Source organism: Limanda limanda, chromosome 12 (genome assembly GCF_963576545.1).
Source record: "Limanda limanda chromosome 12, fLimLim1.1, whole genome shotgun sequence".
NCBI classification, from domain to species: domain Eukaryota; kingdom Metazoa; phylum Chordata; class Actinopteri; order Pleuronectiformes; family Pleuronectidae; genus Limanda; species Limanda limanda.
Window position 1 is genome coordinate 16,710,955 of NC_083647.1, and position 21,344 is coordinate 16,732,298.

A 21,344-nucleotide genomic window follows, 5' to 3' on the forward strand; every position below is an offset into this window, starting at 1 on the left:
TATATATTTAAATAACAAAGAAACGGTGATCCTGTTCGATTGTCATGCGAGACGCCCTGCGGCTACAGAATCACCGGGAGGAAAAGGACTAACTTGAAGAGACACCTTAAAGCACATGATAGAGAAAGTCAAGTTAAGAAGTTAAATGTTATGTTTAACAACATGTAAAGCCAACTACTATAGGCTGTGGTGCAACATTATCTTATGCTTCTTTGCTTGCAGATGGAGACTGTCAGTAGCTCAGTCACATTTCATGAATGGATCAGTGACAGCTAAATCTGCTGGTAATTATTGAGTTTTCAAAAACATTTACATTTCATATTTTCTTCACAAATTTATGTTTAGTACTTTAATCTAAATGGTAATTCAAACCCGATTAGAAACAATTGCTGCACAACACAGTAAAAAACTAAAATAAGGCCTATAAAGTACAGAATCAAACTCCACCTTTCTGACACAGTGCTGACAAACCTGAACGACATTATGCAGGATTTATTTCAGGGCTGTTGTACAAGCTTTGTTTCTGTTGTGAAGGATTTTCTTTTCTACTGTTCCTTTCTGATTTACTCATATTACAAGAGAAAGCTTGCATTGGATCTGTTAGGGTTGTTGCATCTTTTCAAATTTAAATGTTAAAAGCGGTTGAGTGAAATCTTATTTAAAAAAGGAGTAAATGCTCGTTATTGGCAATAATAAAGGCAAACAAAAAAAATTAAGGGATATCAGGACAGTGACAGCAGGATTGAACAGAACTTGTGAGCAAAGTTAAATGTCAGCAGCCAAAATAATGTCAATACAAATGACTATGGGATACAATCAACCTAGCTTTGTATTATTGTTTCAGTGACGGTGTGTGTACAATATGAGCCGTAACATATATGATAAAAACAATGCAAATCTCAGAGTGAGAATTTTCTACTTGATCTGCTTTTATTCTCTTTGCCATTGTTCTTCCCTTTATTTAGCCTCTTTCACTGTCCCCCAGTCACTGCTCCGCTCTCTCCCACTGCGTAGCTCCAGTGAGCTGACTCCACGTCAGGCAGTGCAGCCCAGGAGGGAGCAACTAGCTGAATTATTGAGAGCATAAAAACGCTGCAGTTAATGGATCCTGAATAAACACACCGGCTAAGCTGCTGCCGCGGCTTCCTGACTGCCACAGGGCATCAAGCTGAAAATTCCGAGGCTGAGGATACAGAGGCTGGAGGCTACAGCTGAGGCTTTGTCTGGATCTGAGCCACAGCTATGACACACGGGAGCCATCCAAAAGCATTTGGGGTACAATGAGGTAACCTTAATGTGATTTATGTTATTTATTTTCGAAACAGAAAAGAAACATAAATAGGAAGTGATTGGTTGTCTTTTTCATTATCTTTTTCCCAAGGTACTCCTTACGTTACAGTAAATATATAAACCAGCGCTCGCAACGGGTAAGATTGATTTCACTCGTTCCACAAACAGCTCATGTTTTTGTCAATGTTCAACTGGAATGTGCAGGGCCTTTGATGGGTCACATGACACCGCGTCACACTGGTAAACAAGCACTCACATGCCATCAAGTTTTAACTTCGTGAGAAATGATAAAGGCATTCACATATTGATTTAATGAGCTATAGAGAAACTCTACAATGTGTGTGTGAGCTGGTTTCTACAGGCTTGAGCGTGTTCACTCCCATTTAACTACTTCTGGATCTAATTCCAAAGAAAGAACCATGGCAGAACGTCTTAATCATGTTCTGTAATAATGAACACACTCAGAGGGAAATGAGAAGAGATAGAAATTAAAATACGAATGGAGGAGCCATAAAAGAGAAAGAGGGAAGAAAACGTTGGCCCTGCAGCCAACTGGAGCTTCTAAGCTTATGACTCAGCTGCAAAAATGCATACGACTGTGTGTGTGTGTGTGTGTGTGTGAGATAATATGTAGAGAAGGTGATTCCTATACTGAGAGGGATGAAATAAAATTTTTCTGACTTATGTAAATAGCACCACTTCCTTGCAAATCTGCGCAACTGGGAGGTACGGACATGGCGATAAAAAAAATGACAAGAAGAAAATTGAACTCCAAAGAGGTGTCACTCATTGAGGAAAAGAGAAGAAAAAAAACAGGCTTAAGCATGACTGTAGTCCGTGAGCAAATCAGGCATGGATGTTTGAAATAAATAAAAACTGTCAATTTGCTGTCAACAAACATCAACAAATCTGATCTGACACAATCTGGAACAGCTCTGGGATGCAAGTTGCTGCTGTTTTCAAAAGTTAGGGTTTTCATCATTACATTGTCTGCTATAGTTGATAACAATTTGATATATATATGTAAAACTGAGATATGCCATGAGGCAACATTGTAGGCTGGAAAGACAACTGCTGTACAAGACAGACTCATCCACATTATTTTACAGTCTAAAAGCCTGAAATTTCTAATGCGGACTGACAATGTTTTGTGTAAATATACATTTAGCAGGTAGACTAATGTAAACAAATTCACCCCTTTGGTCACGGGATACGCATTCACACACATTATCCTTTTATGACTCCAACGTCAGATCAGTGGGTCCAGAAATAGAGGTAGCCCCTGGCCTTGGCCGTCTTACTTAGCATTGCCCTCTGTACTTTCCACTGCACAGCGTTTTGCAAATGGCCCTATCAGATGTCAGAATGTAGCCACCAGGCATGTGTCTTCCTCGTGTTTCTACGGGGCGAGTGGTGTGTTCCTGTGCGACCGCCCTGTCCCTCCCAGTTTCACATTGTTGTGCAATATTTCAAGACATGTGATAAATCTATGTGGGGAATGAAAAGAGTGGGCTTAGTGTGTGCTGGTTTGGTCAAATAAATAAAAGATTTTATTTATTTATTTTACTTGTGTGAATGGGATCTAAAGAGTGACATTGTTATAAAGAGATAAAACAGAGCACTCAGTGCCACGCTGAAGAGCTTACCTTTTTCTTGTCTCTCATGGAGCTCTTGCCTCGCACCATGATTTTGCATCCCGTCTCTGCTTCCAACTGTTTGGCTGTAAGACCCCGAGGGCCAAGGATTCTCCCCACGAAATTATACTGTGGATACAGAGAAACAAACCAGTGAGTCAAGAGGTGAATACAGAGTGTAAGAGATTAGGACATTTTAACGCCCTGTATGTCAGTACATTGAATTCAACTATTGCAGTTCCATCTTGAACTTGACAATGGGTTAGGGCTATATATATATATATATATATATATATATATATATATATATACACACACACTAGTACTAAGTATATAGATAGACCCACACACTGGAATGTGGATACCTGACCTGAGCCGTCAGGGCCTATTTAAACACGCCAGGCCCTGACACAAATGTTTAGATGACATTCCGGTAGTGTCAGTCATGTTGGCTGTGCTGACTTCTTACACACATAATAACCATGCGCTTGATAGACAGTGGAACATACACTCAGTCGGATACAAAGGAGATGCTAGAACCAATACGTTTTCTTTGTTTTGTACGGGTTTGGATGGGAAAATGCTGCCCCAGTCGCACTATTCGACATACAGATATATAAGACAACGGCAAATATGACTCTAATTAGGCTTAATAAAATGAACTTAGTTACAAAGATTAAAAATAATCATGACCAGAATTTATCTTTTTGCAACTTGTGGTTGTGAGCAAAGTCCTGCAAGGTAGCTAATGCTAGCTAATATTAGCAGTCTGTGGAAATCAGGCTGAAAATCCCCCAAAGAATTTGCAGATCAGTGCTTTCTATCGTCCATTTCACACCCCTCCTGCAACACTGCTAAAAATGTTATGCTTTTATTCTCCTCGTCATGGAGATAGCAACACTGGAAAGAATATGTGGGTTTATACATTTTTTTCAAGGAACAGCAGTGTTCATAATACAGACTTCCCAATAGATTAATGTGTTTTTTTTCTTTCCGCCCGACTTGCTTTCCAATCACATGCAACACTGGGATAGGCTTGTATATACTTCAGCATCCCCACTTGATTTTAGAAAAAGAAAATTAATTAGCATGAATTAAACTGGGTGGTAATAGTGGGGAGGGGTAAAGGGTGGTTGGGGAAGGAGGGGTGTAGAGGGGAGTTGAGCTGTGAGGTGAGTTAGTTTGCTTGACAATTTTCTTATCGAGGCCTCTTTTCACTGGTGAGTGGCTTGGGAGCTTTGTACCAAAAAGAAACATATTTGCCGACATAATCCTCTCCACTTGAAACCAGCTTCCAACTGGATAAAGGGAAAATGTGTTGAAATAATCCAAAACAATTTTCAGCCAAAATAAAATCAAAAAGAAAGGAAGAGTGTGGTAAACAAAAACAACCATGTTTTAACAGGGACTGGTGGAGAGCATGATGGGTAAGAGATCTCTGCCGCTTTAAAAAGGGATATTTATTACTCAAGCTAAATTTCCAAACCTGAATTATTCAAATGCTCTCTGGCATTGTGGAATGCTTTTCCTTGACGACAAGAGGCACAACGGTTTGTCTCTTGAGCTGCGACAATGAGCCGTGACACCCCTGCATTCAATTCTTAAATGCAGTGAAATCAGCTTAAGCACTCCACCGCACCAATGCTCCGGCAAAGTCCAAAAAGCCATCAGAGAAGTCACATTTAATTACAGAGGGATTACAAATTTTACACAAAGTTTGTGTTTTTTCCCCTAAATAATGTAAACACCAGTGAGGACCGGCTAAACCTCCAAGCTGTTGTTTTCCCCTGCTTCTGGGCTATGCCTGCATCTGAAGGCTGTCAGGAAAGACACACCGTGTAGCTGGAGAGATGCAGATGATCGTAGCATGCAGCTATGCGAGATGTTTCTATGTCACAAGGCAACTGTTTGGTTCACTTTAATCAAGAAAACTGGTCCAGGGGATGGGGTTGCGAGTGTGCGTGTGCCTGCAGAAGGATACATGGGCACCTGTCCTCGTAGGTCAGCCACCAAAGATGCATGCTGGCCTGCCTCTGACACACACACCCATATACACAACACAGACGCACACACACAGCCCCAAGGAGCACAGGAGAGGGCTGTCTGTCTGCATCACAGTGCTGCTGCAGACATGGGTGAACCCCGAGCTCAGGGCTTTAAAGCGACGCTGTGGTACTCCTACACAACACACACGAACACACACACAGCCTCTAGCCTTTAAAACAGAGACTACAGTGACAACGTCCAGGGTGTTGCTATTCAGCTTTCCTTCTCGCAACTGCAGTACCACACTTGAAAAATGCTTGCTGTCATACACACACACAATTTACACCTGCAAGGTTTAAAACCGTACTATATTTATTTATAGAGTTTTTTCTGCAGATGGGACATGTGACAGTGCCCACCAGCCTTGCAGGCTTCATGTATCATCCATCAGTCCAAATCCCATCAGAATTGATGAATATATTAAATACACACAATAGGTGCATTACAAAGCAAGCCCCAGATGTCAAAAAGGATAGAGACAGGGGAAAAGAGTGCGTGCGATCTAAAATCCGAGGTGGTTTCATGAGTGATACAGAAAGAGCATTTAATATTTTATTCTCTGGCCTTCTCTCACAGTGTTGCTAATACCACTCTCCCTCCGACAGTGGTAAGTAAGTATTCTCTGTAGACATGAATATGCTGATGACAAATGCACTTGACAGTGAGCAGGGGCCTGATGGAAGAGAGCTAAGCGAAGTTGAGAGAGAAAGGGTTAGAGAGAGGATGACACAAGAGCCCGCCCACCCCCTCAGTGCGAGAGCTTGTGGGTGTGGAGGCTGGTGAACCACTGTCAGATGTGTTTTTTAAATGATGACACAGGCATGTGCACACACACATCTGGGCAGGGGGCATGGCGAGGAGCAGGCGCCGTGTCTGACCAAGCAGTCACCGCAAGTTTTACTCACACACAAATGACTCCAGGAAATTGAATCCTCAACACGCATCAAATCATCGAGCTTCAAGCATCTCACGTCCATCTTGAGGTAACAAGAAACAACACTGCCTCCTGAGGATTTTCTGAAGAGCTGACAGAATTGCCTAAATTTATGAAAGATACCATTTGATAGCTTAAACATTTGCTCCTGAAACACACCCCCTACCGGCTGAGCCTTGGTCAGCACGTCGCCCGTGTCTGAATCTTCATCTTTCATATTTTCATTGTCCTTAATTAAACACTGTCGTAATCATCTTCAATATCACTCCCCTCTCTTAGATCAGTCATTGTCTGATGTGCAACCTACATTTTTTTGACTACAGGCTAAGAGCACTATCAAAACAAACTCAAATTCCGATAATACATCTTGTGTTTCCCACAAGTATTTCAGCAAATCAAGATTTAGACGTGTGTATGGCCGGCTCTAAAAGGACAAGCATGCAACCATGTCACAGTCTTCAAAAGGTATATACATGTGTATGTTGCATCCAGTAAATGGATGCTACTCAAAGTCTAACTCTACAGTAGATATGAAGACAAAATCATCTTAGTGAAGGAATAAAGCTCTCTCTCTCTCTCTCTCTCTCTCTGCTCCCTGACTTCCAGCTCTGTACGTTGGGCTTCACATTCTTCTAATGGATGTTGATATGCTCTTAGAAAAGGCGACCTCCATTTTAAGCCACTGGAATGTAGAGACAATGGGGGAGCCAAGTGGGTGAGTTATTAGGGGGCTGAAGAGCCATCGAGCCGGCCAGGAACTCAGACCACAGAGGAGCAGGATGCACACAGTGCCCTTTTGGCCAAATACACAAACCTTTCTTCACCTTCTCTTGCTAAACTATCTAACCTCCTCTGCACTACTCGAGTTTTCAACCTCTATATGTTTCTGCTGTTGCATCAACTCCACCGGCTCCCCAGACTCAGGTCTGTAAATACTGTCATGTCCAGGAGCCAAAGCTTTGCACTGTCACCGCTGACAGAGAAATTCATTCAAATTTTACAGGCTTTTAACAATTAAAAATCTAAAACAGTGTCACAGCTAAATTGTGATAATTATCATTAAGAATTTCTTGTTTTCCATTTGGCACCTGATTGCTCATGAATGATGAGAGCAACAAGCTATTCAGGAGTTGAAATATAAAATAATGTCATATCCTAGTATAAGGTATGTATTATCAATGTGCAAAACAAAGAGAAAGGGGAAAACCGTTGTGATGGAAATACAAAACACCAATGAGCAGGACAAATATAGAAACGCCATCAGCACTTCCACTCGGTCGCTGTGAATTCTGCGGACAATGACCTGCTCTATTCACAAGTCAGCTCTATTGAATATTACACTGACTTTTTGTTAGAGCGCCGTCAGTGTAAAGTCCATTTAATGTCCAGTTCAACTAATTTGGACATTTGTGTTCACACATACACCTCCTCAGGCGGATGTCTGCAAAAGTTCAGGGGGGCAGTGAATGTGTGAAAGCAGCTCTTGTCTCTTATACATAACAACCTCCGTCTGGGTAACAGACTGCTGCTCTACCTCTTTTGTTTACAGAGCAGACAGACCGCTTTCAGACATGCACTGAACTCTTGACTGTCCTCTACAGATACAAAAAGTCATTAGCCTAGTCAGAAAAGAAAACTTCATAAAAATGTATTTTGAAACAGCAATGGCGAATGAGATTAGTCAGACAGCATGCTAACCAACTCGCGTGGATGTAGCAATGGACTGTGGCTAACAAAAAAGAAAGTATGCTTAACAGCTACGTTTAATCAAACACTTTCAACCAGTGTTTTTGCGAACTTTTTTTTGTGCTAAAGGTGAAAGGGTTCTTTCCCACACTCCTTTGATTCAATTTTGTTTTATCTCTGTTTTCCTAAAAGAAATTCCAACAATATTGAGAAGCACACACAGGAAGTATACAAACTGTTTCTGACAGACAGACAAGATGAGCACACTGACACATATACACAAAGCCCCCTTCAGGACAAGGGCTTACACTGACATTAAAGGGTCTTTGTTTAGCTCCAGTTATCACTTCTCCACAGGCAGGTTTTGTTGTGAACATATCAACGTCTATGACACTGTCTTTGAGTGCGAGTGCGTTTGTGTGTGAAACCACAATACATGGGAGTGAACTCTTGCAGACACCCCCGGCCCCCAGAGCCGATTGTCGTGTTGGTTTGCGTGCACGTGCCTTGTGGTTTGTTTTTGTTAGAACCGAGTGCAGCTCCACCGACAATGCTTAGAGGAGAAGAACAATTGTGGCTTTGGTGCTGTTTTGTTTGTGGTGGTGGGGAGACAGGAAATGAGATCATGCTCTCTGGCTGTATGCATACAGGGCTTATCAAAGAGAGGGCCCAGGCCAAGAGGAGAATACCAATTACTTATTAGCCAGCCTCACTGGAAACGAGGAACAGTTTATTTTGTGCAATTTATCAAAGTAAGGTGGATTCTGTGGTTACACCAGGCACTCTCATCTTTTTCCTGCGCCCAGACTTCACCAATATTTTCACTGTTAAGCTCACTTTATTGTCATGAGGGACGGTACCATTAATCCATTCATAAATTCTGGAAACAGAGCAGGCATCCTTGTAGCCTGATCTCTCTTCAACCTACACATACAGTCAGCAGCTCCCAGTAGCATTTGCACACTGGAAGGAGAGGATGGAAGGAGTATGGGACACAGGTGTATAGCCCACAGTGGTTAATATGCTTGATCTACAGTGGGGCTAGAGGTGAAGAGGCTGGAGCAAAGAAGGGGTGAATATTAGGCTTAGATTCCAATGATGACATCGCTGCCTCCTAGGCCTACAGACTTCAAAGCCCTCTATTCAGCACATCCAGCATTTAGCGCCTAATCCATGGCTCCTTTGATAATTCTGTTTGGGTTTATTTTGGGGTTGCAGGCAGGGTGGAAATACAGCCGAGCGGAGTCGGAGAACGACTAATGCCAGCTGGAAGTCTGGAAAACGTTATTGAAGGAGGCAAAGGGCAAAGTTTAGACGTCTAGATAAGCGAGCTGCAGAGAGAGAAAATGGACGAGCAGGAAAACGTTAACTACAGTTCCCCCCTCGGTGTTCGCTTGAGCATTAGTTAATCATCCTAAATTAACAGGAGACTGCCTTTTTGACAAAGAGGTGGAATAACGTTAGCCTTGCCCTGCTACCGTATCCGTGAGTCTATCATTAAGAGAGGAAGGGAAACAGTATCCAATTTAGATTGGTCACGTCTGGCCAGCACTCGATCCTTTAATAGAGCCTTGCACTGAAGTCACACTTGCATCATCTGATCAGCCATCAGCTATTTCATTCATGCGTCATCGTCTCTACCCAATACATCAGATGACTGGTGAACAGCTGACTGGCAAAAATCTAATTAAAGTTGTGTGTACAGGGCAGCTTCTACAAACTGAAGGGTGTCACTATTATTCAGCTGCCTCCTTCTCTCTGAATCCATCAACAAGTATACCAACCTGAAAGACTCTGCCCTCTGATATGATATTCTGATATTTAAGGTCTCCTAACAATAAAATACAACTTTTGGAAATAAGCTGCTTGAACAAACAACCTATATTGTTGTCGTTTTAGAGATAGACAACCTCATTTATAAACTAAAGTACAGAAGCTTTTGGTATTGTTGACTCTGCTGAGACCAAATGTTTATACGTGTTTTCACACATAGAGTTTTGTATACCAGAGTGTACAAGTTCAGCAGGGAATTTTTTTGTTTAACTATTTGTAATAAATAGCCAACTAGATTAGTGTCTCATATTCAAAATTTGATTTCAGGAGTGCACACATCAACTTTGATAGTAAAATCACCTACTTGTCACATCTTTTATAAACCTAATAGAAGAGAGAGTGTATTATTAATGGTACTATTTAAAACACTGATGATAGTCTAAAAACTGCACACAGATACTATATTAACTGACACCATGCACCTGGTGCAGCCTTTTCATCACTTGTGCACAACCTGCTTCCTTTGTCCTTCATTCTCCATTCCCCCCCCGCACCATTCAGTTTGAAGACATCAGGGACAGACGGGTATCATAAGCAGACATCCACTTACAGCGCACAAGCACAATTTGGTAATTTGCAAGCAACCATCGGCATAAGCTCAGTTATGAATGCTTACCAGTTTACACTGTTGCCCTTTGTCATGTTAACTGACTGCAACAAATAGTCTTCTCTGTTTAAACGATTATTGTAATTACCCTCCCCATCAAACAGCCAACTACAGAACCATCCGTTCATCAAATTATCATCATCATCATCACGCAAGACTAGCTAGCAAGAGATATCAAAATCCTGCGCTCTGCCGCTCTATTGGGGAGGGGAGGTGTGGGAGGTACATTTCCAGGACTAGTAATGACTTAGGGGGTCAGAAGGATATCAAGAGCTGGCATGATAAGTGATGACACCCTCATGGGAACAAGCTTAATGACTTTCGCTGTGGCTGGCTCGGCCTGGCAATTTTACTGCAGTGAAAAAGAAAGGTCCAGGAAAAATCCAGTTGGCTCAAACCACCAGAGCCCTTTCTTTGGTAATCTCGCATTTATGTACCTTGCAGTAGAAGTGAAGAATCATGGCCATAAAGCAACATTTTCCAATCTCTAAAATATAACATACGCACACAGAAGCATACGCACACAAGCACACACAGCATGGGTCGTGCAAAAATATCTGTATCACAGTGGGGAACTCAATTGAATAATTATTGTAAAGAGTAAATAATTAAACATTTTTTTAAGTCTACATTTTTACTGTGTGTTCTTGTTAAATATAATTATCAAATATTTTATTTTGGTTTAATATACAATATTTATAATATGTATTAATTTACTACCTGTTATAATGACTTGTTTATTCTATAAAATTGTTCTTACTTAAAAGGTTAAAGTTTCCTAAAGTTTCTTAGCACTTCAAGTGTAAACTTTATGAGAAAGCAACATTTTCTTATAACTGCAACACACTGATGGCAACAAAATAAATCAATTTCCTGTCTGCTACATCGCAATGCATTGAGCCAATATTGATCAATCTTTCATTGGTTGTTGGTTTTTTTAGCCGACAAGTTATTTGTCATCCTAAACTAGATTCATTTGCTTTCAAAATACACACTATGACCTAAAAATGGAGACTTGCAAGGGATTAAAATGGAGGATTCTGAGGGTGTGGGGAGGTGTCTAAAAGGAACCTGAAGCACTGTTTTTTGCTGTTCCATTCTATATAAATGATAATTATTTTCTCTGCATTGCCCATAAGAGAATTTAGACTGTCCTGCTTAATAAGACAGTTGCTCAACAGCTTACATCTCACTGAGGGTCTCATTTCATAGAGTCAGCAAAGCAAGGGTGGCGTCCACGTGCATGTTTTCACATCTAAGCATTTCTCGCTACCCTTACTTACCCACAACCCATTTGGGCATTTAACGGTTGGCAAATACAAATACACAGGGAATAAAGTGGAGACAGAGGCATACTTAAAAGACATGTCACATATCCTATCAGATGCCTGAAGGTCAACAGAAATGACATGCTGAGCTGTCAGTCAGCTGCCTATCATTGTGTGTGTGAGCGTGTGCTCGGGAGAAAAGTGGAGCCACAGATAGCATTTAATTGAAGGTTGAAGTTATCAGATAGCCTGCGACTCAGCTGTCAGTCAAGATGCAGTCTCCACGGTGACGCTTCACAGCGCTCTGCACCACTGACGACACCAGGAAATGGCTGACTTTGATGAACGGTGAGGGAGCAAGCGGGGAGTCACGGCGGCAGACGGGATGATAGAGACACAGGCCGTCAGACAAACACATTCACAGACAGATGTGGGGCTCACAGGCAAGTACACACGAGCCAGAGAAGGGACACACTTAAGGGAATTAGAGTAGAGGTGTGCTGGCAAGGCAAGTTATTTTGGTAGAATTGACATGCTGCACGGCATTCAGGCACCAGGACAATCTAATTATCTACTGGTGAAACCAGAGCAGGGGGCTTTTAGGTGAGACAGAGAAAGCCCCATTGAGCAAGTGTGACCTCAGCCTGAGGATATGGTGAGTCTCATTTGTAATTGAAAGTGAAAACTGCGAGGAATGCAAGTAGACGGCAGGAATCCCAAAATGACACGTGTGGAAAGAGGGAGAAGACTAGGTAATAGCATGAACGACGACAAATCTGCTCTCCCAAGTGAGTTGATGTCAAAAACACAAATCAAAGACCCAGATCTTCGTTTCCTGCTTTCTTGGGGGCACCTACAATTGCATCCTTGAGACACAGGCGCACATTTATTTTTCCGATGAGAGGAATATGGGAAATTAAGAGGAAATGTGAGATATTCCCCAGTCTAATAATCATCATTACTGTTTCCTCTCCTTTCAGCAAAGGGTAGAAGGGGATAGGAAGTGACATTTTTCTTCCCTTCCTTAATTTCTTTCATCTCTCCCTTTCCACGCTGATCCTACATCAGCTCCACTTGTACTCCACTATTAAATGATTCCACTCTTTATCCTGCTTGAAGACAAAAACTAGATTTTCAGATACTGGAGCTCGCTCTATATTTGAACAACAATTACCAACCTACACAGAAGGATGAGTTCAGTCCTGGGTTTAAGTCACTTGAACACACAACAATACTTCATCTACAATTTTCTGCTGTTCAAATAATGGAACCCACATTGCATTCCCTCCTCACCTCCTCACAATTACAAATGCTGGGAGCAGCAGAGACAAAAAAGGGGAAATGATTGTCTGCCCAACACGTTACACTGTTAGAATTCAAATCCTGACAAACATCACAGTTTTATAGAGTACATAACAACGCTATCTGGCATTTTCCTCTGCAGATGTTATGACTACACTTCCAAGTGAAATATGTGGCGCTTTACATCACCATATGTGTGTGTGTTTTCCTGTCATTTTACTTTCCTGTGCACATGTTAGTGTTGGCATAATTTTTTCTACTAAAGTCATCAGTGACTCATCTCAGCCACCAGGTGGAAGCCTAATTGGTATAGTTGGACTTCCCAGCAGCTCGTAAACACAAGTGTGAGTTACTGCCCAGCTCAGATAAGAACAGCACAGCACACACAGTGAGGGAACACGAGGGCCATCTGAGGATGTCCCACTTTAAATAGGCTGTGTGTGTGAGCGAATATCCTTACAGCCACAGATGGTAGACAGTGTTTCACACATTTCCACACACCATCAAATCATGTATCACTTACAGGGTTAACACAGAACCAACCAACTAACACACATGTAATATCTGTTTGTGTGTCATCATTTATGCTGGCTTTTATGTAGTTTCATGAAAATATCAAAAGCCAAAATGTCAGGTGAAAAATATGGCAAATAATTTTGTATTTATAAATATCATTGTAAATAATCTGACCTTATGTTGAATATGTTGCCAAGACAACTGAAACTTAGGATATATGTAAATGTTTCAGATATACTCAAATTAAAAAAAGTCTATCATAAACTCTGCTTTGAACTTCTGTATTTAAATACCTTGTTCTACAGAAAGAGATTTTTTCAGTTAAAGAAAAAAGTATCACTCATGATCCTGCAACTAAAAAAAAATAAAACGTATAGACAAATTGTGAGCAGACAACCACAGAGAAACGAATGTTTCATCACCCACACAAGGTAAGTGCTACCACATTTACATTTGCAGAGTAAAAGATGTTTATGTTCTCAGTACCTACAGTATATAAGTAGACATAATTATTCATGATTGAAAGTTTGGCTGCATAGGTTAAACAGAACTTTTACATTAGCTTTAAATGACTGATTTCTGTTCAGATGTCAAGGATGACAAGAATTATTGACGGAATAAACTGTTACGCAATTAGCACGCAAAAGCTACACAGATAGCAAATGGGATTCTCACTGCTAATTTGGGAACTGTCCCGAGGGCCTGAGGTCCTGTCCCTAGGGATGAAAGGTGAAAGATGGGATTTGGTCGGCTGATTTAGCTGGTGAGCTCTGAGGCTGGGTCTGGTCTGAGGGTCAGCTATAGCTAAGTTGATCCCAGCCGGTCCCTGGTGCCCTTTATCAATTCTGTCAAGGGGAAAATGCAATCCATGCCTGGCTGGGTCTTGCTCTGCTCTACGGTGTCTCTTATCCTCCGTCACCTCCCTCCATTCATTTCCTCACTGCAAGCTGCCGGGATTACGAAGAGAAACGTTCCTCCTCAAGACGTGACGCAACCACTCATGTGTGTGCTAGAGAGTAACTGTGAGGACAAGAAGGTGGCTGACTGACATACTATATGCCCGCTCACAGGGATAGTGTTTTTGGCCACAACGATGCAGTTGTCACTGCCCACCCTTCCACTCCTGAGAGGTGGCTACCTACAACTTCTGCCTCTTCCCTGCGATGAACATTCAGCAAACATCACAATTGGTAGTTGAAGTAATGCTCAACAGGACCTCCAGGGAGCGTCCAAAGCGTGGCTTAAATTAGGTTGAGTTTTCTCTGTTATTTTTTAGTGTTGTCTCTGAATATTTTGATCCGACTCCATTAGTCCTAAAACTATTTAAGGAAGGGCACTAGTAGTGGCTCTGTAGAACCTGACACTGTGAAAGTTGATTAGAACAGGTACTTACATCAGGGTACTCTTTGACAGGCACAAACAGTTTTTCCTGCAGGTGGACGATGGGTCCCAAAGCCTCAGGTAGCTCCAGGGGGTGTCTTTCCACAAGGCCATTCACTGTGTCACTGTACATGTCTTTGCGCACTCTGTTGATCTCTGAAACACACAGAAAAGTAGAGTACGGTAAGCAAATGAATAAAAACAGCAGTATAATTGCACTTCTTTTTCTATTTGTATTTGATAAATCACTGTGATATTGATTTTGACTTCTGGGCAAAGGCTTAATGTAGCAGATAAATCTCTGTTGTAAAACAAATGAAAGAAAAACAACAGATATTTGTCAATTGCCTTGAGTGCTGTGTTTTTATAGAAAAACTGTTGTGTTTTATTGTTTTCAGAAAGTACTTGACAAACGGATTATCACAGCCCGTGAGTGCAAACATGTATGACAACAATATCTTATGATACCTGCAGGGAAAATAGTTTTACAAATTGTTCAGACTAAAAACAGCAAATGTTTCCCTTTCCCCCGGGACTCCTCAGTGGCTGTTGTCTAATAGAGCGGACTGTGCCAGTGGCTGGGCAGGTGGGAAGATAAGACACTCAGATTCGGGTATATGACCTCAGATCTGATCCCCCTGTCAGATTAATCTGATGGACCCTCTGTCCCACTCACAAACACAATGCCAACAGGGATTACTGCTCTAACTCTTGAAACACACACAAGCTCACCTCTAATTCACAAAGAACCCATTTCAGCACACACAAATTCACATGACAGAGGAAAGCTATGCCTTGAAGACTGATAAAACCTCTTAATTAATTCATCCCGTGTGTCTGTGTGTGTAATGAACAAGTGATGTGGTCACACTTTCTTATTCCCCACATTTGTCATTACTGTAAGGGATGATTTTGTGATTGGACAGTGAGCTCAGCCCTGGGACATGTACGCAACATGCTCTCATGAGCACACTGAATGACAGCTACATAGGGACGGTCTGGTTTCTCCCGGTGGTCCTAGTGCCCCGGCTGACCAACACAGACGGGTCTGTTGTCAGTAAGTTTGTGAAAGAGTAATTGCGACAGCTGGAAAACGAAGGACTGAGAGCACAAAACACAACCATCAGGATCATTTCTGTTATTATGAGAAGTGAAAGAACATTTTCAATTCACAACTGTAGAAAAAAAACTGGGAAACCATTATCTCTGAAGCATAAAGCTTTTAGATGTAAAGGGCACGAGAAAAGTGAATTTAAAAGTAGGCATCTTTAAAGACGGTTTTAAGTTTGAAGGTGAAACAGTTGAAACAAAATGGTAGGGCTGGAGAAGCACCGAGAGATGATGTGTCTGGTGTGGAGTGGGAGCAGGTGTTAGACACTATTTCCATCTTTCATGAGACTTCCAGCCAGTTGGGTGCTCTATATAAAAACTTGAGCTGGGGAACTTGACACTCAACTAAAGATGCCTGCAGTAAAGCATGCCTGACCTGCAAGGTTTATCCTTGCCCTGAAACGGATTTAGAAGGAGGGTCAAACAGGGTTCTAGTGTAGTGGTTGTCTTGGTTTCAAGTATTTTTCAAATTACGAGATATTAGAAAAAGCCCCTTGATGTAGGAATGGAATTAGTTTGCAAAGCGTTCTTGTTGAGCTGAAAATAGGTTTTCACTGGACACTAGTGACGAGAGACAAATGTGTGATTTATGTGCTCACGGACACTGACAAGCATACACAGACACATCTGGGCAGCAGCTGAAGGGAAAACACCTGTGAGACACATTGGAACCACACAAACAGCTAAGGAGCCTTGGCCCAGTGCGACTCCTTCCCAAAAGCACATGATTCACCACTCTGTAGTCAAGACAGATTCTCCTAGTGCTCTTTAAACACAAATTCATCCTCGTGGTATGGAGCCCAGCGGACAGATTACATCAGTTTTAACCAACACCAGCAGCTACAGGCCACATTCTGGCCTTGAATAGAAAAAGAGGGACTTGGCAGTGACAAGTACAAACAGGGAGGAGACGAGGACAGACAAACCCAGGGAGTCAAGCTAATACTGGAAAACACAATTACCACTCAAATATTTGTAGGGGAAAAAATTAAAATAAATATAAGTGTTGAAATATAGTATGTATTTTATGCTATTAAGTCTAATGTATCTAAGAACATCAATCCTTCAGATGATAAGAGAAAACCAAAAGAAGCGTGCACGTGTGATGATACAGATCAACAACCACCAGCAGCACCCCTCCTCCTCCCAATTCTATTTCCTGTTGCTGAAATGCCACATTAACATAAGGGGGCCGAGCTGGGCTATCAGTGGAGACGTGCAGCATTTGACAACCCCTAATTTAAGCATGCCAAGTCTTTTGTGCAGCGCTGCGCTCACCTAAAAATTACCCCCTGCCTTGCATGACCGACAAAATCATTTGTCTAGCTGTCCATCCTGGTAGAATGGGCTGATTTTCTAAGAAAGGCACGAGGGAGGGAGCGGAAGGAGGAATATCTTTGGAAGAAAAGGATCAAAAAGACAATAGGCTGGAGAAAACGGGGTTGACTATCAGTAAGGACTTTGCTTCAACTCTGGCATTAGGGAGAGAAAAAAAAATCCGGATTACATACTGGAAATACACATGGTTGAGACAATTTGAATCAGATTTCATGGGGAAGTGGTCTCAGAATTTTGAACCCCACGGTGTGTGCTTTAACAGCTGAATGAGGAGCAGATCCCCTGTTACTGCCCTTCAGCCATCTCTCAGCTCAATGCCAGTGTGTCCATCCACAATCTGACTCAGCAAACCACAAACGCACACACACAACCTGCCAGGGCCGTCTATTTACTGGTGGGGCAGCTGCACACTCAGACACAATGGAAGAGATAATAATATCTGTTTAGTTTTTCACGGAGGAATCTGTCAGGACGGAACAAAAATCGACCTTGAGCCGTTTGAGGGGCAGAGTGGAGGAGGGTTTGCTTCCTGAGACAAAGACGGAGGAAAGAGGAAGAATTATAACCACAGTGCTGAGCAAGCAGAGTGCAGGTTGTATTCCTCTCGAAACACAGCTTGTTTTCTGCCTCAATTTAAGTTCACAAGTTTCATTTTTCCCCACATTTTTTTAGTTTCTCTCAACTTCTGCCCTTTCTTCTCGATATACAGTAAAAAAAATATTGCACCGGCCGTGAGTGTATCTGTTTGCCCTTTGTTACTCTCAAGCAAAGAAAAAATGTCTCCTCGACTTCTCCGTGATCTTGGCAGTGTGGACACGTGAGTATTGAAAGGCCAGGATGTGGGGGAGGAGAATGGCAGGTGGAGGGGGTTGAGAGGCAGTGGACTGAGGGGTACAGGAGAGATTATGGCTGTAAGTCTAAGAGCAAAGAATGTTTGGAGGGTGGATGTTGAGTGTGAAGAGTCATTTTGACCTCGGGAACAGGAAAAACCAAAAAAGCCTCAACTCAATGTCCACTCACTTCCCCTTTTCCGGATTATTTCAAGGTCTTCGCTTACTGGACAAGGCTTTTTCTGTTTTTATCATGTGAGCCAAGTATTTAACATTGCTCAATATGTCATATGATGAGAAGTGAGAGCAAACCCCATCTGCTGAGGAAATACTGTAAAAGCTCTGCTAAGTCACTGAGAGGATGTTTTTGGTCAAATTTATATTAATATTGTTGCCATGATAAAAAGGTAAATCTGACCAAATTAAACTATAGAATAACAGATAGCCATACGTATAATCAACTAGAATGCCACTCATATACCTTTCCAGTCACCTTTAGAAAAACACATTTATATTCCCTGTTTCCAGATTTTTATTTGAATCTGCACCACATTGCACACACTAAGAAATGGCATTCCCCTTAACATGCCAGACCCTTTTCATCAAGGAGAAAACAATTGCTGGATCCACCCCCTGATCTGGATCCACAGACAAACTTAACCTAACATTGCACAACTAATGGTCCATGTTTCACAAGTCTTAATAATCACAATACTTATCTTTCCAACAATGGCTCAACAAAGAATCTGCACAATTGCTCAACTCCTTAACTTTCATCATTGCTATAACAAAAGTCCCTTGTGAAAACTTGTGTTTTCTACCTCGGACCTTGCAGAGACCATTTCCCACTGAATGCAAACTGTAGAGCTAGGCCTTGCCTGGAGATAGTGGAAACTGAGATAATCAAATCCGTGACACTATCTACTCATCTGAATGAGTGATATTTGACAGAGTCAGCCACCAGGAACTCAGCAACCATGGGAGGGAAACGCTTTTTATTTATTAAACCCAGCTTGATGAGAAAAACAATGATCACACAGAGACAGCACTGACTGGCAGCACAGTTCAGGAGTGGCTGAAATGAGGAGAGAAAAAGCATAAGACGATAGAATAGCCAAACGGGGTGGGAATATTTTCTAATGTTGCAGCCTCTCTGATCTAACATGATCTAATGAATGCAAACACAGCATGAGGACAAACATGGAGGGAGGGGTGGGGAGGAGAGGAGAGATCAAAGGCAGAATGAAGAGATAAACCACAGAGGGAAAGAAAGAACAAAAACAGGGCATTATTAAAAACAATGAAGAAGTCCAGAAGGAGATGCAGTAATCAGGTTTAAGAAGGAGATCATTCAGTCAAACCTGCTCCGCTAGAGAATGAGAACGAGTCCATTAAGAGACCAAAAATAGATGTGCTCCATAACTGCTTTGTCCTCACCCGGTAGCTCACAGCCAAACATCCACAGACCAAATTTGTCCATGTACGTGTGTGTGTGAGGGAGAGGGAGAGTAAAAGACATGTAATGGGTGAGTAATCGGAGTGATCAGAATTGCTGGAGGAAAGCAGCTTTAGATGCCTTGTGATGCCTGCTATAAGCCTGATGATATCTGGCACCTGAGTCTAACACCAATTAATATTAAAGCCAGAATGATCAAATGTTCAACTCTGCAGAGAAACTCAATGGATCTTCCTTGTTTAGATCGAAAACCTTTAGTATGAGGGATCATTCTGTATTTTAAACAGGTAAATGGTCTTTATTTATGTAACACTTTCCTAGTCTTGAAGACCACTCAAGGCATTTTACAGTACAGTACTTTTTTGCCATTGACACACACATACCGTGCATCTAGGGGCAGAACTTGGTTTATTTAAATGAGGGGCATAGAACCGCATAGACCGCTCTACCTTCTCAGCCACAGCCACAGCCACACCTAGAACTAGGAATCTGAGGTAAATATAGGCATGAGAAATGTGGTGGTCGTGTCTGAAACACTGGAGCAATCACACATAGACCTAAATGTGCTGGAGCTGAGTGAAACAAGGCGCAGGTAAGGAACAAGCCTTTTCACTTTAAAGCTGTGCACTTTAAGCAATCACAAAGCCTGGGTACCCGTTGCAAGTGAAAGGATTTGGACGTTTAATGCATTCCTGCCCTTTATTCATGGCACAGACAACTTTATCCAAGACGACACTCCACTTCAACAGTTAAGGGGTTTGGGCAGGCCAAGCATATGAAAGACAGGGGTTTCTTTTAAAGCTGAAATCCCGGAGTATAGTGTGAGCGCACTGGTGGGGGCGACTGAGCCATGAAAACGTATGCATTTCTTGGTCTTATCGTCAACTCACAGCTGCCTCTCTCTCCCTCCCTCCCTGCGTGCAAAAGGAAAAAGACGTTTCCTTGTGCTTCCGTCTTATTTTTACTTCCTAATCTTTGATTTAACAGTAGGCCTGTGCTGCACAATCCTCTGATGCACAAACTATTTCTCTTTTGTTAATGAGTATGCAATACCACAGCTAAGTGAAGAACGGCACACGCATTTCAGTTTTTAAAAAAAAGGAAAACACCCAGTTTAGGGTTTGAAACATCCAGGTCCTATAAGTTGACATGAAATGTGCCTTTGTGCCCCTTGGTGTCAGTGTCAAGTGACCAGAGGAACTAGAACTTATCATCGAAATCTTATATTTGAATTATCAGAAAATGTTCATTACAGGATGGCAGGTTTATGTTTCGTCACTACCTAGAGTGTGGATACTTTCCCAGCAGGAAATAAACTCGAGACGACACTGGTGTTACTGATCACACCAGACATTTGACAAGAAAAGACGTGGGTTGGCGTAATATCTGCAGGGCGCCTACTTTCATCTTTTGTTAGATTTCGCTGCAGACGCACTCTTGTGGTGCACTAGAAGGTGTGTGTGTAGATAATGTGCCTAACTACTTTATTATTTGATCAACGTGGGCATGACTGCAGATGGAGGGAAATGAACTGATTAGGTTTGATTTCCATTCAAAAATGAAGGTAGGTACAGTGGGTATGTTATGTAATCAGTGTGCGCCCCAACACCTTGTGAACATAGAAATTATGGGGCAAGGAAAATGATAGTTCCCAGTAAATAATAACAATGCTGGACAAGTACGTGTAGACGTTGCAGCAACTATGGATCAACATTGTTCGACCCAATTATGGCAGTGCTCCTGGAAGTGGTTACATCCAACTCACTGGTGACAGCGTTACCTAAGTGTGTCTATTACCTGCAGTGGTCTAAAGCACACTTGGGTGCAAGTCGTTTTCACTTTCCAGGGCTTCAGTGAGAAAATGTAACGTACAGATACTCAATCATGGAGAAAGAGATCACTTAAACCTTGGTAAAGGAGAGATAGAGCAGCCAATAACTTTCAGTGTACATAAGGTTTGTGGGTCTTGTGAAGCAGACTTGAAAAATGTTACCAACTTAAATTTGTGCCATCTTTGTTAATTATCTGTCAACCGGGTTACTGCAATGACCACAGGCATGAGTCTAAATGGCTCTCAACAAACATGACTGTGCAGTTTGCTGGAAGCCAGAGGG

The 21,344-nt window shown here is 41.9% G+C and overlaps 1 protein-coding gene across 4 annotated transcripts in view; it reads right to left on the reverse strand.

Annotated features, from left to right (window-relative positions):
- The window catches only part of qkia (QKI, KH domain containing, RNA binding a), a 76,811-nt gene that overhangs the window by 36,441 nt on the left and 19,026 nt on the right, over window positions 1-21,344 (reverse strand). For all 4 annotated transcript variants that reach the window (XM_061083355.1, XM_061083353.1, XM_061083354.1 and 1 more), the window contains exons 2-3: window positions 14,510-14,652; window positions 2,937-3,053 (exon numbers count right to left, since the gene is read on the reverse strand). In XM_061083355.1, the coding sequence (XP_060939338.1) occupies window positions 2,937-3,053; window positions 14,510-14,652 (260 nt within the window). The remainder of the gene's footprint in view (window positions 1-2,936; window positions 3,054-14,509; window positions 14,653-21,344) is intronic.